We start from the raw sequence: 13,788 nt of genomic DNA, 5'->3' as shown, positions 1-13,788 counted from the left end.
TGTCTGAGCACTGCAGACTGCTGATTTGTGGACCATCAAAATCTCAGTCCCATGTTATCCATTGAAAATGGATGTTCATCTCCTCTTCCCACAAGTCCCCTTAGCTGCAGGGTACAGTTGATGGGAGTTGTAGTCCAACAGCACCAGGAAGGGGGGCTCATTGTAGTTGCCCCCTTCCGCTGCCTTACAGGACTGCACCTTTGCTGTGCCACCATTTTCGTCCCTGCAGCTCCGTAAGTGGGAACAAAACCCACTATGTTTTCCTGGGCAGTTCTTCAGATGCAAGAAGTCTTCTCAGCTGATATGTGGGCATGAAGAATTTGTTAAGCCCATATGAACATCTCTTGAACTGCGAACTATGCTTACTTTGCACATGGTATTGGATTGGACACAGTGGTAGTCTGAGACACAGTTTTCTGTTGTCAATTGTGACTAACATGACCCAGTGTACAAAAGATGCCAGTCATGCTTGCACATCACAGTAAGCTATGGCTTGTGGTCATATGCTAGAACCTACTTTCTCCTCCCCTTTGAGATAAGTGGCTCAAGAAAGCAGGAAACCCAGTTAAGCAGGAGTTCCACTGTCTAGAACTAAGGGTTAATTGACAAGGCAAGGTTGTAAGCCAGATTCTGGTTAAAAGCTGGCTTCTAACCATGGTTTGTTTGGGAAAGTTACCAAAACCTTTCTCATAGCTCCAAAGCCCAGTGGATACCAAGGGCACACTGTATAATGTGCTATTGTTCTTTGGATTCCACACGTTTGTCTGATGCGTAAGTACAGTCCGCCTGCACCATACGCAGGCTTGCCATCCGCGGACTTGAGGAGAACTGCCTACACCAGGGAGACCAATCTGTTGCTTAACAGCCGTGCACAACAGGCTGGTGTTCCCAAGTGCATAATGTGATCCTCTAATATGAGGAATAGATTGGGTGTTTTTTTTTGCATGTGTCTCCAAAACACTACACCAAAGCAGTTTTGGACATATGGCTGAACAGTAGCCTTCTAAATTCAAAACTGTAAAGGCTAGATTTTTTTGATTCACTGGAGGCTTTCAATGGAGCGCCTTCTTCTCAGAGGCCACAATACTATGGAAAAAATGTTCTTCCTATGGGTGACAATGGGGAGACCAAGCTTGAGGGACAGGCAGCCTCTTAAGTACATAGACATTACATGTAATATTTACTGTTTATATCCAGAATTTTTTTTTAATGAATCAGTTATGAAATAAGTTTCAAAACATTTCATCCTACTGTCGTAGCTACTAGGGATGCATCAGAGAGCTCACCAGGACAATGAGCCTAGGGGCTCTCCATCATCTGAAGAAGGTGATGAAGAGCAGGAGGGAGAAATAAAGGTTTTAAATTAAACACTTTTCTGTGTTTTTTAATGGCACTGCTTTAATCTTGTAAGCCACTTTGAGTCCCAGTTTTGGGGAAAGGGCAGGAAATTAATAATAATAATAATAATAATAATAATAATGACTGGGATTCAAATCCCTACTCAGACAAAGAAACCCACTGAGAGATCTTGGGCAGTCACACTTTCTCAACTTCAGAAGGAGGCAAAAACAAACCTCTTAACAAATGTGCCAAAGAAAATGTCTCTTCAATGTCCTGGCATGAGCCGCCGTATCCAATGTTCTGGGCAAGGCAAGCATGCCCTCTGCGAGGCAGATCCATGCTTTAAAAAGCCTACTCACTGCAGAGAGGCAAGCTTGTTGTGGTGTCTTTTCCCCCATTGGCGGCGAACTCTCTGACCCTACCTCCAGCCAGTACAACACGTGGGATATTTGTCCAGTGACACAAAATAATGTCAAAACATTGGTATTTTAATGAAAAGGTTAATTACATTGCTGTATACACATCACAACTCAATAGTGTGCCATTGTGTGGCAATTGGTACAAAACAGACTGTAACTATGTTCACCTGCATGAATCATGCCACACACACACTCTCTCTCTCTCTCTCTCTCACACACACACACATATGCAGATGCTGAAGAATCTGACACTGAGATGCCCAGAGGAGGAGGGAGGCTAAGAGGAAGGGCCCAGCCCAGTGCAGGTGGTAGATCTCTCATCTGCCCCATATTGCTAAGGTGCCTCGGCAGTCAGCCAGTGCTTCATCAACTATGGAAGTTGTAATCCAACAACAGCTGCAGACTACAAGTTCCTCCCGAGTAAAAAGAATAAAAAATGGATAAAAGGCAGTCTTCCCCAAAACTAAAACTCCCACCATCCTCACCCAGCACATCCAGCCAGTGCCAAATGGAGAAGGCTGGTCGAAGCCGAAGGGCACTGTTACAGTGTTAGGCACACACACAGTGGAGGTTTGTGGCTGATCCATGGGAGAAGCCTGGCTCAGGGTCATCAGCACTGAGGGTCATGCCCCTCAAACCAAGCAGGTGGCAATGGGAGGGCATCCAAGAGAGGGGCCCAGTGACTCCTCTGAGAAGATGGGAGCATGCAAGAAGAGTGGACCACTTTCTTCTTTTAGCATAGGCAAACTACTGAAAGGAACACAAACATATGCTTCACTGTGTCCAGGGAAATATGCTGAATAGGAAACAGACAAGGAAAGGAACCCCAACCCTGCAAAATACACACACATGCACACCCAAGCATGCCTCTGCCCTCAAGGAGCCTCCTGCTCCCTTCATAGGCAGAACAGAAGCCAGGGCACTTTTCCAGATCTGTGGTGTGTGTGAGCGAGCAAGCAGGTGGGCAGGTAAGTGTAGAGCTGGGTACATCTCAACTGACACCACAGCACCCTAACCATAAAGAGGCAGACAAAGCCCCCCTCACATCTCTGTGGTGCCAAGAGAGAAGTGGACTCCTAATGACAAGGTGGTTTGGGAGCTTGCCTTCTAGAAGCCACTGCAAGACACAGGTGAAACCTCACACCTGTGTTGTTGCCTCACTTGAGTTTCCCTCACATCCCCTATGTTCTTCCAAAAGGGCTGTGGCTTCTCTCACTTAGAGCCTTCCAGCGCTTACTCAAGCCAGCTCAGTTCCATCCAGGCTAAAGCTCATCTAAGGAGAATACTCTGGCCTGGACCGCCCTGCGCAGTAACACAGCGATAGCTTTATCTGACACCTTGAGACAATCTGTTAAAAATAATTAGACTTAGTGCATTAATTAGTATTTCCAGTGTAGTGATTTATATGCTAATTGCTAAGTTCCTCCCCCCCTTAAAGCTCCAATAAAAAAATCCTTCCCAAAATTCAGTTATGATAAAGATGAAATTTTTTTGCCTTCTCCAGCCTCTCTCTCTGTCTCTCTCTCTCACATGCACCACACACATCCAAGGCCTCTCACTACTTACAACATAAAAGTGACCACACTGATGGACCTTAAACAGTGTTAGTAAAATGTACAAATTCAACTGTCTATTTACAAGCAATAAATACTGGAGAAAAAAAACAAAAACAAATTAGTAACTTCAGTTTGTTCTGGTTTGTCTTTACAAAAATTTCTTCACTGCCTGCCACAGTCAATGCACCCTATTTCAAGGCCTAAGCTTCCAGTCCATTACAACACAGAAGTGGTACTTTCCCAAGAGTCTGGCAAAACCAAATGTGGTGGAGGGAGTTTGGGTTTGAAAGCCAGAGGCTCCCCTGCCCCGCCACTTTCCAAGCAAAGTCTGTTATTTACAACATTCTCTGTGCAAAACTGGTGTCTTCTACCCCTGCCCTAACTGATCAGCAGAAGTTCTGACAAAAAAAAGCAATGCCATTCAATCTTTGGTGCAGGCTCTTTAAAAAAAAAAAAGGGGACGAGTAGGGGAGTTTGGAAGGTGAAAAGTCTGAGTGGGATCCCCAGTTGGGCACAGATAACCTGGCTGGCAGGCAGCAGGGGGGGAGGACACTGGGGACCCCTCTGACCACCCCGAGGACCAAATGCATTGCCATCGAGGATCCCATCTGAGGGTTCTAGGCAGAGAGTCACCCCAGGCTGAGCTCAGGGGCATCCTCTTTCCCCCTGGTTCACTTGGCCCTCCTGCCTTCCTCCACTTCTCCCCGCTCTGGGTGCTGGCAGAGGGGGCGAGGAAGCTGGTACTGGCATGGCGAGAAGAGGCGCCTAAGGCAGAGAGGTGGGTGTTGTGCCAGGCTGTTGCAGATTGGTAAGCCTTTGCACCTTGGTTTTAAAAAATGTTTAAAAATCTCTGTAAAAAAAAGCAAGAGAGATGCAGACTTGACTGAAGGCAAGGACCAGCTGCCAGTGCCAAGGCAGAGGGCAATAAACAGGTGGCTGAGTGCGTGTGGACACGTGGGGTGTTCTGGTTCCTTCAGCCACCTCTTTGGGTTTGACTGTGCCTTCCTGTGTGCTCTCCCTTCTGTGGGAAGCCAGAGAAGGCCAAGGAAAGGCAGTGTCATCACCCCACTAGAAGCCGTCCTTTAAGAGTGGTTGGTGGCCAAGAGCTGGCTTGGTGGCAGGCGCCAGCCAAAGTGGCTGGCCAGGCCAGGGTCAGAAAATGCCTTTGGCGATCTTGAGTCCCTTCTGCTTCATCCGGGGCAGTGTGGAGCTGGAGCCGTGCTTGATTTTGACAGCCCGGGAGAAGCCTCTTTTCTTGAGGACAAAGTCGTAGTTGGCCGCAGAGTTCATGGCATAGAAGACATTGGCGTTGTCTGGGATCTTGAGCTCTGGGAAAGTGGCAAAAAAGGGAGGGGAGGGAGGGAGAGAGAGTGAACAGAGTCCAAGGCTGGCCAGGCTTTTAAGGACAGCAGTGGGTGGGAAGGTCAGGGAGGGCGGGCAAGCTGTCCAGACCCTGGCTGAGTGAAAGGGAAGCAAAGGGAGAGTAAATGAAGGAGAAGAGGTGGAGTGAGGAAAACAGTAACGTGTGGATGCACAGAAAGGCAGAACCAAAGTGGGAAAGGGTGACTGGAGGGGAGGGAGCATATACAGAAAAAGGTGGTGTGAGTGTGTGTGTGTAAGAAGGGGTGGCCCCCATGGCAAGCTGGCCTCCACAGAGAAAAGGAACATGACCCTCAAGGAAAGTAAAGAGCAGGTAGGGAAAGAGGGAGCAGGTTCCCGACAAAAAGTGGGAGATCGGGGGGGGGGGGGGGGGAAGAGAGGAGAGAGCCAGGAGAGAAAGAGCAGTAGCCAGGGCTGGAAGGGAGGCCAGCAGCCACCCTGGGGGCCCAGGTCTCTCATACCTCTTTCTTCTGAGATGATCTGAATCAGCTCATAATCTTCTGGCCGGTCGGCATCTAGATTGTGCTTGGCCATGGCCTTCCGGATTACCACTGGAGTTTTGTCCTGACTTGTTACCTGGAATATTGCATTAATAGGCATTCAGTCTTTTTGAAAAAATCATTGCTTTAAACTTAACTTCACATATGTCTCCAAGTACAGCTGTAAACTTTTGAATGAAGAGAAAAATAAAATAAAATGAGCTGTTGGTCAAGATTCTGCTTCTCATGCAGTTCCACCACTACCCTGATGGGCAGCTCCTGCTCCTGTCCGGTTGGCAGAAGGGATGTGATTCAGACCCTTCCACCAGGAAGATGCCACTGCCACAGCAGGAGATGCCATCTTGGGGCTTGATAGCTGCTGGGAGGCAAGAATGCAACTGCAAAATGAGGCACATGCAGATAAGCCACACTGTCAGATGTGCCCATCATTAACAGGATTCAGCATGTTTACAGTCCATCAGTGCAATGGCTGGCTTAAAAGCAACCAAAGGAGGAGCTTAAGAACATGAACAAACATTATTATTTTTTCCTCCTCATCTCTAGCCTTTTCTTCTGGCCTGCCAGGTCTTTAGACCCTTCCTGAAAGCAGCCAGAGCAACCCACTTATTATTATTATTATTATTATTATTATTATTATTATTATTATTAATTAACCTTTATTTATAAAGCGCTGTAAATTTACACACTATGCCTCGGAGGAGAAGCCAATTCACCATCCAGGAGACACACAGGACAAACTCCTGCCTTGTGGGCCTCTGCGAACAAGGCTTTTGCCAAAGAGGGCTCTTCCAAAGATCAAAACATCCAGGCAGGTTCAAAAGGAGGGAGACTGTCCCTTAGGTGGCACATCCCAGAATGCACTGCACTACACACAAAGTATTGTCTAGATTTACTGTAAATAAATCTGTGGCTGTGATCCCACAGACTTTGCCTAAGGTAGTAACTCCCCATGTAGAACTATCTGACATCCCACAGATTTACCACAAAGCTGCTGAAGCCCCCCCCACCCCAATCCTCCTTATGGTTATTCTGTGCCTGGTGGAGTGCAGGGAAGGACCAGGGAGGCCTTTGGCTATGCCCCTGTAGCTAGACACAAAATGAATGTATCCTCTGCTGAGGTCCCATTGGGGTCCTCTGGAGGTTTCAGATGTGGATGCAATTATTCACATTTGGTTAGAGGGATTCCCATGCACCTTGCTGTCTGCCAGGCAAAGAATGGTGTTTCGGTCATTGTGGAAGGAGGGAGAGGTGGAAGATCAAGCTTTGGAGTGACCAAAAACAGATGCACACTGACCTAGGGTTAGCTTATTGGCTTACACATTGTAAACCGCTTAGGATGTGCTAATTCACTGATAAGCGGTATAGAAATGTACTTGCTATTGCTTATGCCAGCAACAGGGTTGTAAACCACAAAGGATGCTACCTTATTATGTGTGCATATGGTAACATAACCTGCCTAGCTCGCTTAAACGGACTGGCACCGTTGAACATCAAGTGCTGCTAAGGTACTATGTGTTGTAACTGTACTATGGAAAGTGGGATTCAACATCCTAATAGTCTTAGTTTTTCTTCAAAAACAACCAAGATTCCAGTCCTCATGAGAGCAGAGGTATCCCTGAAAAGGTGTGGACAATGGCTGGGACACATACAGGCAGACCATCAGGCCATAATATAGGACTTCAACCCATTCCTGCTGTTGTCCCAAAAGCTGTCAGTGTCCATGTGTACACACAAACACACACATACTGCCTCCATCTGACCCCCCCCCATGACAACTGGCAGAATGGCACAAGTTAAAAAAATGAGGAAAAGCACAAAATTTGATAGCCTTCCTCTCTCAACTGGCAGTCCTTTGAGTCTCTTGGACTGTATTTCCTATCAGCCCTAGCTTATGCACCCAGTCATAAGGAATCAAGAAAGCAGAAGCCCAAATGGCCTGGAGGCCAGTAGGACTGGTAATGAGTGGGTGAAGATGATAGCTAGCTAACCTCTTCACCCCCTCAAGCCTCCAAAATCCACCCCACTCTTCCACCACCCCCACCCCCACTCCTGTGGAGGGCACTGACCAGGATGCTCTTGTACATGTTGCCATTCTCCACAGCTAAGCTGACCCGGATGATGCAGCAGTCGTCAATCTGCTGGTTGTAGAGCGGCAGCGAGAGGGAGGAGTAGCTGGAAAGGCCTGAGACAGAGCGCTTGTGGGTGCGTGAGGCCACCACTGGCGTGGAGGAGACCGAGGATGAGGAGGCACTGCTGGAACTCGAGCCGATGCCAGACGTGTCCAAGGAGGAGAGTGAAGTGGACTCCCAGAACTGCAGCCGGCCAGAGGGGGGCAGTGGGACGAGAAGGGAGAGGGAAGAAGGGAGAATTCAGAGGCTTTCATTAAACAGATCAGCCAGGACTCCAGCACAGCTAGATGTGATTGCAAATCCCCAGTGCCCTCCTGGCACAAGCAGCACCCAGTGCTGCAGGAGAGTGCAGGGTCTTGAGTCTGATGCTCATGCACAACTTTGCTCCAGGACAGTTTTCTGCACCACATCCCTCTCCTCCAGCAGATCCTTGCTACAGAGCTGGAGGATGACTAAGGAAGAGGGAGGAAAAGGTCCACATCATCTCTCTCTCTGCCTCCCCTCCCCAGCCTTTCTTATATCCCTTTGCCCCACAAGGACTGCTTTCTGGCACCTCCTCATGACCAGCAGTGGAGCAACAAGGGGCAGGGGGTATTTATCCTACCATCACATCTCCAGTGGGTCATACCACCATGTTTCAGCACACAGAAATCTATGTTGCCTCCTTTCAGACCACCATCTTTGCCAAATTTGGGTCTGGTTGCAGGAGCAGAGTAAGGCTTTCAATCTGTTTGGCCATTTTTCAGATGCCTTCTTAAAACGGGGCTGGGGGGGGGGGCGCGAATATCAGCCTGAAAATCAGCACCACTTCTTAAAATGGGGCTGGGGGGTGGGCTTGAAGGGTTGGACCCCAAGGGTCACATTTTGCTCCCACTCTCCTGATCAGGGCAGAAGAACAGCACTTGGGAGGAGGGCTTCACAATGCATGCCGGGGGGTTTCTCCCTTCCAGGATAAAAGCAAAGGTTCCTCCCCCTCCTCCTGCAAACCACTGTGTGTGTGTGTGTGGGGGGGCTTGATGTTCAAACTCTACCCTCAGTGGACCCGGGGTGGCAGGAGCCAGGGGCCCTGGAGTCATGGGGGCCCAGAGCTCAGTGGCTATGGATTCCAGCCAGTGCCCCCCACCCTTCCTCTGGCCCAAGAGGCGCACCTGCTGCCTGCCCACCAGGGCGTGAGCAGGGCCCAGGGAGCCGCCACCGTCACTGCTGCCGCTGCCGCCTGGTACCTTCTTCTCTTGGCCCTCGGGGGAGTCAGGGATGAAGCCAGCGTTGACTTCCTCTACGTCGGAACTGCTGGAACCGGCTGAAGTGACACTGACGGAGTCGGCTGTGCTGTCCCCACTGCACAGGTAGGGCCCACACTTCAGCTGGTCAAAGGACTTGGAGTGACAACTGCCACTAGTACAGGGCTCAGTGGTGGGTGCCTGCCGGCTGGATGAGATAAACAAAGAAGGCAGCCAGCTCAGCACCAGGCCTACAAGGAAGTGTCTCAGGAGCTGCATTTGGGGGGAGGGGAGAGGGGGCTGAACTAGGTGACACCATAAGTAGGGTGACAGTACTCCTCCTCAAACTTTAGTCTGCCTTTTGACAGAAATAGGTCATGGCGTTCGTTTGCCTACATCATTTTAATGCTGGAGCTCAGTGGAAGAAAAGGCAGGGGGTGAGTAAGAAGTGTGTCTCCTTTCTTCACCCATTGAGTCTGAAAGCCGTGGGGTGAGTCTCAGTGAGCAGAGAAAGGACAGGCCTCGCTTGCAGCACAGGGAGCAATGTTTCTATGTCCTTTCTCTGCCCATGAGACTCCGTTACCAATACTGGGTGACAGCGACCCTAGTGGCACTACTGGCCTCAGGAGAGAGAGCCATTGATGCTTTGGGAATGGGGAAAATGGACACAAAAGCTGCAAAAACCCCAACTGAAAGTGGCCCTAGTGGGGACTGATTGGACTTCTGGGCCTGAGGTTGCCCATCAGACCTTAGGTAATACCTGTAGCCAGAGGGCAGGCCACTGTGCCAGCTGATGCCAGGGGAAACTTCATGTGATCTGTGGCCCCACCTAGGAAAAAAGACTGTTCCCTCCCCACAGTTCTGTCAGTGCCTCTCCCATTCAGTTTTGTTTGTCAGAAGATCAGGACCCTCTGGACTCTCAAGTCAGAGCTGGGGATGGAGGGTTGGTACTTACTCGCTCCAGCGCTTGATGATGCCGGTGTTCTTCTTGGCCTTCAGGGTATTGCTGGCAGATTCTGAGAGGGGCTCGATCTCACACGACAGGCTGTAACTGTGGAGGAGGAAAAGCAGAGGAGCCCAATGAGCCTCTCAAGAGGAAAGACGGGGTCTGGGTGGGGAGGAAGGCAGCTGACGGTTGGTGGGCCTGATCCAAGAGTGGGAGGGAGGGTTTGGCAACACTGCAGGGGTGCTGTGCTCTCTTCCTCGTCTGCCACCATCTCCCAGGTGCAGGTGAGAGTGGGAAACCTCGGTTCATGCCCAACCTGGGAAGGCAGATTTCTGGCCCTACTGGCAAGCCATAGGTGCAGCTGCAAAAAGAGACCCCCCCCCAGCACAGGTAAAATATGCTCATGGGCTGGTGGGCAGGAGGGAGGTGTTCCGTGGTGGCATTTGGATACAAGAGAAAGAGGAAGAGGAGAAGGCTGCCGCTGCTGAACTCACCTCTCTGCTTCACTCAACTTCTCCATGCTGTGGAACCAGGTGACAAAGCGGCCCTCCCGGATGAAGTTGTAGTTGTTGCAGGCCGACTGGAGCAGCTTGATCTGGGCAATGACCTCAAACTCCTGCCAGGAGGAAGAGGAGGAAGGTGAAGCCCAGCTGAGGGTGTCCCAGGACAAAACCCAGTGTGGGAAGGGGACATGGGAAGAACCCAGGGGAGGGGGGAGAGGGAGAGATGAGCCACTCAGAATCTCACAGAATTCACAACTATGAATCTCACAGGATTTACAACCATTTAAACTCTATTCTATAAATATTGTTCAGATAAACTAGAATTTTTTTGATGTAAAAGAGGTGCCTGGCACTAACTGGACAAATCCGATTTCATTCTCACTGAGTCTCAGGGCAAACTCTTGCAGGATTTCAGGCAACTGTGCCCTTTCCCAGGATGTGCTGTTCCACCTCTGCCATTAGGCATATCGAGCCATGCAATGTCAGGGAGTGTGTTCAGTGTGGTGATACCACACAGAATCTCTCTTTGAGGCAGCCAGGAGTCCTGGCCAGCCAAAGGGGATTTTGTCAAGGAAGCAGAGCTGGAAGAAGGCAGAATGGCTTGAGCCCAGCCAGGCACACACCCCTCCTGTGCAATTCATGGCTCCCTCACTGCTTATATCTAATGTATCTGGTGATGAGGACTGCTCTTTCACTTCTGAATTCATAACACAGTATCCATTGGGAGGTTCTGGAGGAACTCTCCCTTCTATTCTTTGCTTGCCTTTCTGAAGATTGTTTGTGTACTTCTGCAAACTAGGCCACGGTGCATGAGCGTGTGCACATACACAGAAACACTGCCCTGCAGCACAGAGATGGGGCTTTTCTGACTACAGGAGGAGAAAGCGTTTACGGCTTTCTGTGCAGACCTGGCATGGGACCTGAGGGTCTTGTATGCACGTCTCATTGCAGGCTCTGACTTTCCCAGGCCTATTTTTAAAACTCGTCATTTAAATTTTACAATCTGTTTAATTTTCTCCTTGGTATTGCTCATTATAATAAACTTAAAAAGTTTAGTATAATGATTATATTTTCTACTGTACGTTTTGTGACTTGCAGTTTTATTTTGTTTAACTGTTCCTGGATATTACACAGGGAACATGAGTATTAGGCAGCACATACATATCTGTCTATCACGATCATCACTACACCACCTCCTCCTCCTCCTCACCTTCCTCCTTTTCTCAAAGTTGATCAGGCCACCCTGGAAGAGAGGGGTGGGGGAAAAGTAGAAAGAAGACAATTAAAAACAATCCACTGTTGATTTGGAGTTCCCAAAGACAGAAAGGCCTTGAAAATACAGAATTAATGTACTTTCTTCAGCAAAGAAAAGGTTCCTGCTCCCTCTTGTGGATACGCAGTGCCATTTTGGTTACATAAAAGGGTCCACATTCAAAGAATGGGTCTACTCTTATTATATGGGATAAAAAGACAGACAAGATATGGAGCTGGACCATTTTCAAAAGATCCACAGTTTAGACTTTAAGGTCTGCAAAGACACAAATCATTTTTTATTTGGTTTCTGATGTATGTAAACAGAGATCAGAAACACACAGCTCTCCAGACACTGCTAGAGTGCAACTCCCATTATCTCTCACCACTGTCTATGCTGGTCAGGGGCCAAACAGGACTTACAGTCCAACAACTGGGGGCCATAAAATTATCCACCCCTGCTCTGAAGCAGAATGTGCACTAGGGCACTATTTCCCCTTTCTCTGATTTCCCCCCTTGTCTACCTCCAAATAGTCCTTCATGGCTGTGTCCAACATCACCAGGTCTGTGAGGAAGGTGCCCAGATAAGGGATGGTGCCTTGCATTACTCCCTAGAAAGAGGAAGAGAAGTGTGAAGACCATAGGAGGGGGGCAAGGCACCCACAGTCAGGGAGGCCCCATGGGACTGCCCCATGAGAGGGGAACCATCACTTTGCCACCATGGCTGGACCTGCACCACCACCAATAGGAAAAGGGAACCATGAAGGGGAGAAACAGCTGTCTGAGAGATCCAGCACATTGGCTGGCAGGTCAGAGCTCAGTTAAGTCAAAAAGGGGAGGTAGTCAAAGGCAGACATGCTCCCACTTGAGGGACAGACTACAACTCAGCAGGGGAGTACCTGCCAGACATTGGGCAGGCCCCAAACTCAGCACATGCAGGGGTAAGCTTGCACATTAATATGCTTTTGGGAGACATTCCTCAGCCAGAGGTCTAGCAAGTGAGTAAAGGAACTTTTCTCTCACTCTTGCCAGTTAAGGCAGGCAGTTCTGAGCTGAGATGGGCCAATGGTCTGCTGTGGGTCAGATGGCTGCAGAGGAAGAGGATGAAAGAGCCTTCTTCCACTCACCATTTCACGTTGCTGCTGCTGCCGCTTCTGAGCTCTCTTTGGGTTGATCTCTAGCGTGGCAAATTTGGAGGTTCCCTCCTGCATTTCCCCAGTGGCAAAAAAGAGAGAGGCAGGCAGATGAGTTCAGAGAGACTGCATCCTGTGGACAAGGGCTGTGGCCACTTCCAGTGAGGGCTGCCGCCACCATGCAGCTTCTGATAAAATGTTACCCAGCAAATACTGACAGGAGGAGATCCAACAGAAGACGTGGTTCTCAGCCTCTTCATGGAGGATCACGAATCCTAAGGAAAACCCTGAGTGGGACAGCCACCCCTCTCTGTGTGAGGCCCTTCAAAGCACGCCAAGAGAGCGCACACCAACCCTCAGGCAGGAGGATGCTTTGTTATTATGTGGGTAGTCTAATTACTGGATATACTCATGTATAAGTCTAGAAATTTAGGTCAAAAAATTGATCCAAAAAAACCCAAGTCAAATTATCCATGGGTCAATGTAAGTACATATTGTATTTTAACTCTTATTTAAAAAGGAATAATCCCCTAGTGAAAGACATGAGTGGAATCTGTCCTGGAAGCACTGACCTGGCTCTGTTCTCTCATTAATCTTGCCTTTAGGGTGAACACCAACAGGATGCCTGACGGAATCTTGTAAGTTCTTTGGCACTGTTTTCCTTTGTTTCATCCTTTGGCTCCTTTGTTGCATGCCCCTAAGTTTTACCCTCAAGATAGCCATGGCTCATATCAAAATCCATAATTTTGGTCCCAAAACCTACCCTCAACTTATGCATGAGGTCAGCCATATTCGGTATATTATTAGCTTTTGTATGAAGGGAACCTTTTAGCTCTGTCCCTTTTTAACCTTCCTACATCACTCTGAGTCCTGGGTTGGAGAAAAGGTGGGATATAAATAAATACTCATAGGTCCTTTTCTGGTGAAGAGCCAGTGCAACCAGGGGGATGGGGTGGGTGGACTGTATCATCACACATTCTGCCTATCCCAGATGCTGGGCAGAAGTTTTTGGAACGTTTTGCTCTCCTTTCTAAAGGGAAATGGAGAAAAACAGACCAAAAACAGCCTGTAAACCTGTTCCCAACATGCGGCTGCCCACTTGGCTGGCCAGCACCTACGGGAGAGAAGACGCTAGAAAAAAGGCCAGTCTCAGAAGACAACCCACCATTTTGCGTAGATATTATCCACCAGCCCACAAACAAGGGGTGTGTGTTTTGTAGGACACAGGCTTTATAGAAGGGCCCACACTGAGAACTCTTGGAGATGGCAGAAGTGTGATTTGTCAGACTGAAAAGGATGCAATGGCCAATGCGCCACTAAGAAGACAACCACGGAACCGCTGCAAAGGCACTGAACACATCAGGTTGACAACATGGAGCAGGGGAGGGGCAGTGAAGAAAGAGTCAAGAA

The 13,788-nt window shown here is 49.0% G+C and overlaps 1 protein-coding gene across 5 annotated transcripts in view; it reads right to left on the bottom strand.

Moving 5' to 3' along the window:
- Window positions 1-1,808: 1,808 nt before the first annotated feature.
- RALGDS (ral guanine nucleotide dissociation stimulator) overlaps window positions 1,809-13,788 on the bottom strand; it is a 64,404-nt gene continuing 52,424 nt past the window's right edge. For 4 of the 5 annotated variants that reach the window (XM_042478351.1, XM_042478348.1, XM_042478350.1 and 1 more), the window contains exons 10-18: window positions 12,373-12,450; window positions 11,770-11,856; window positions 11,205-11,237; window positions 9,986-10,107; window positions 9,501-9,596; window positions 8,474-8,753; window positions 7,263-7,508; window positions 5,158-5,272; window positions 1,809-4,644 (exon numbers count right to left, since the gene is read on the bottom strand). In XM_042478351.1, the coding sequence (XP_042334285.1) occupies window positions 4,469-4,644; window positions 5,158-5,272; window positions 7,263-7,508; window positions 8,474-8,753; window positions 9,501-9,596; window positions 9,986-10,107; window positions 11,205-11,237; window positions 11,770-11,856; window positions 12,373-12,450 (1,233 nt within the window). In that variant the 3' untranslated portion in view covers window positions 1,809-4,468. The remainder of the gene's footprint in view (window positions 4,645-5,157; window positions 5,273-7,262; window positions 7,509-8,473; window positions 8,754-9,500; window positions 9,597-9,985; window positions 10,108-11,204; window positions 11,238-11,769; window positions 11,857-12,372; window positions 12,451-13,788) is intronic. The other variant, XM_042478349.1, reaches the window with a different exon arrangement.

This window comes from Sceloporus undulatus, chromosome 7 (genome assembly GCF_019175285.1).
Source record: "Sceloporus undulatus isolate JIND9_A2432 ecotype Alabama chromosome 7, SceUnd_v1.1, whole genome shotgun sequence".
Lineage (NCBI taxonomy): Eukaryota > Metazoa > Chordata > Lepidosauria > Squamata > Phrynosomatidae > Sceloporus > Sceloporus undulatus.
Note: the sequence above shows the minus strand (reverse complement) of the source record. Positions and strands in the feature narration are given on the sequence as shown.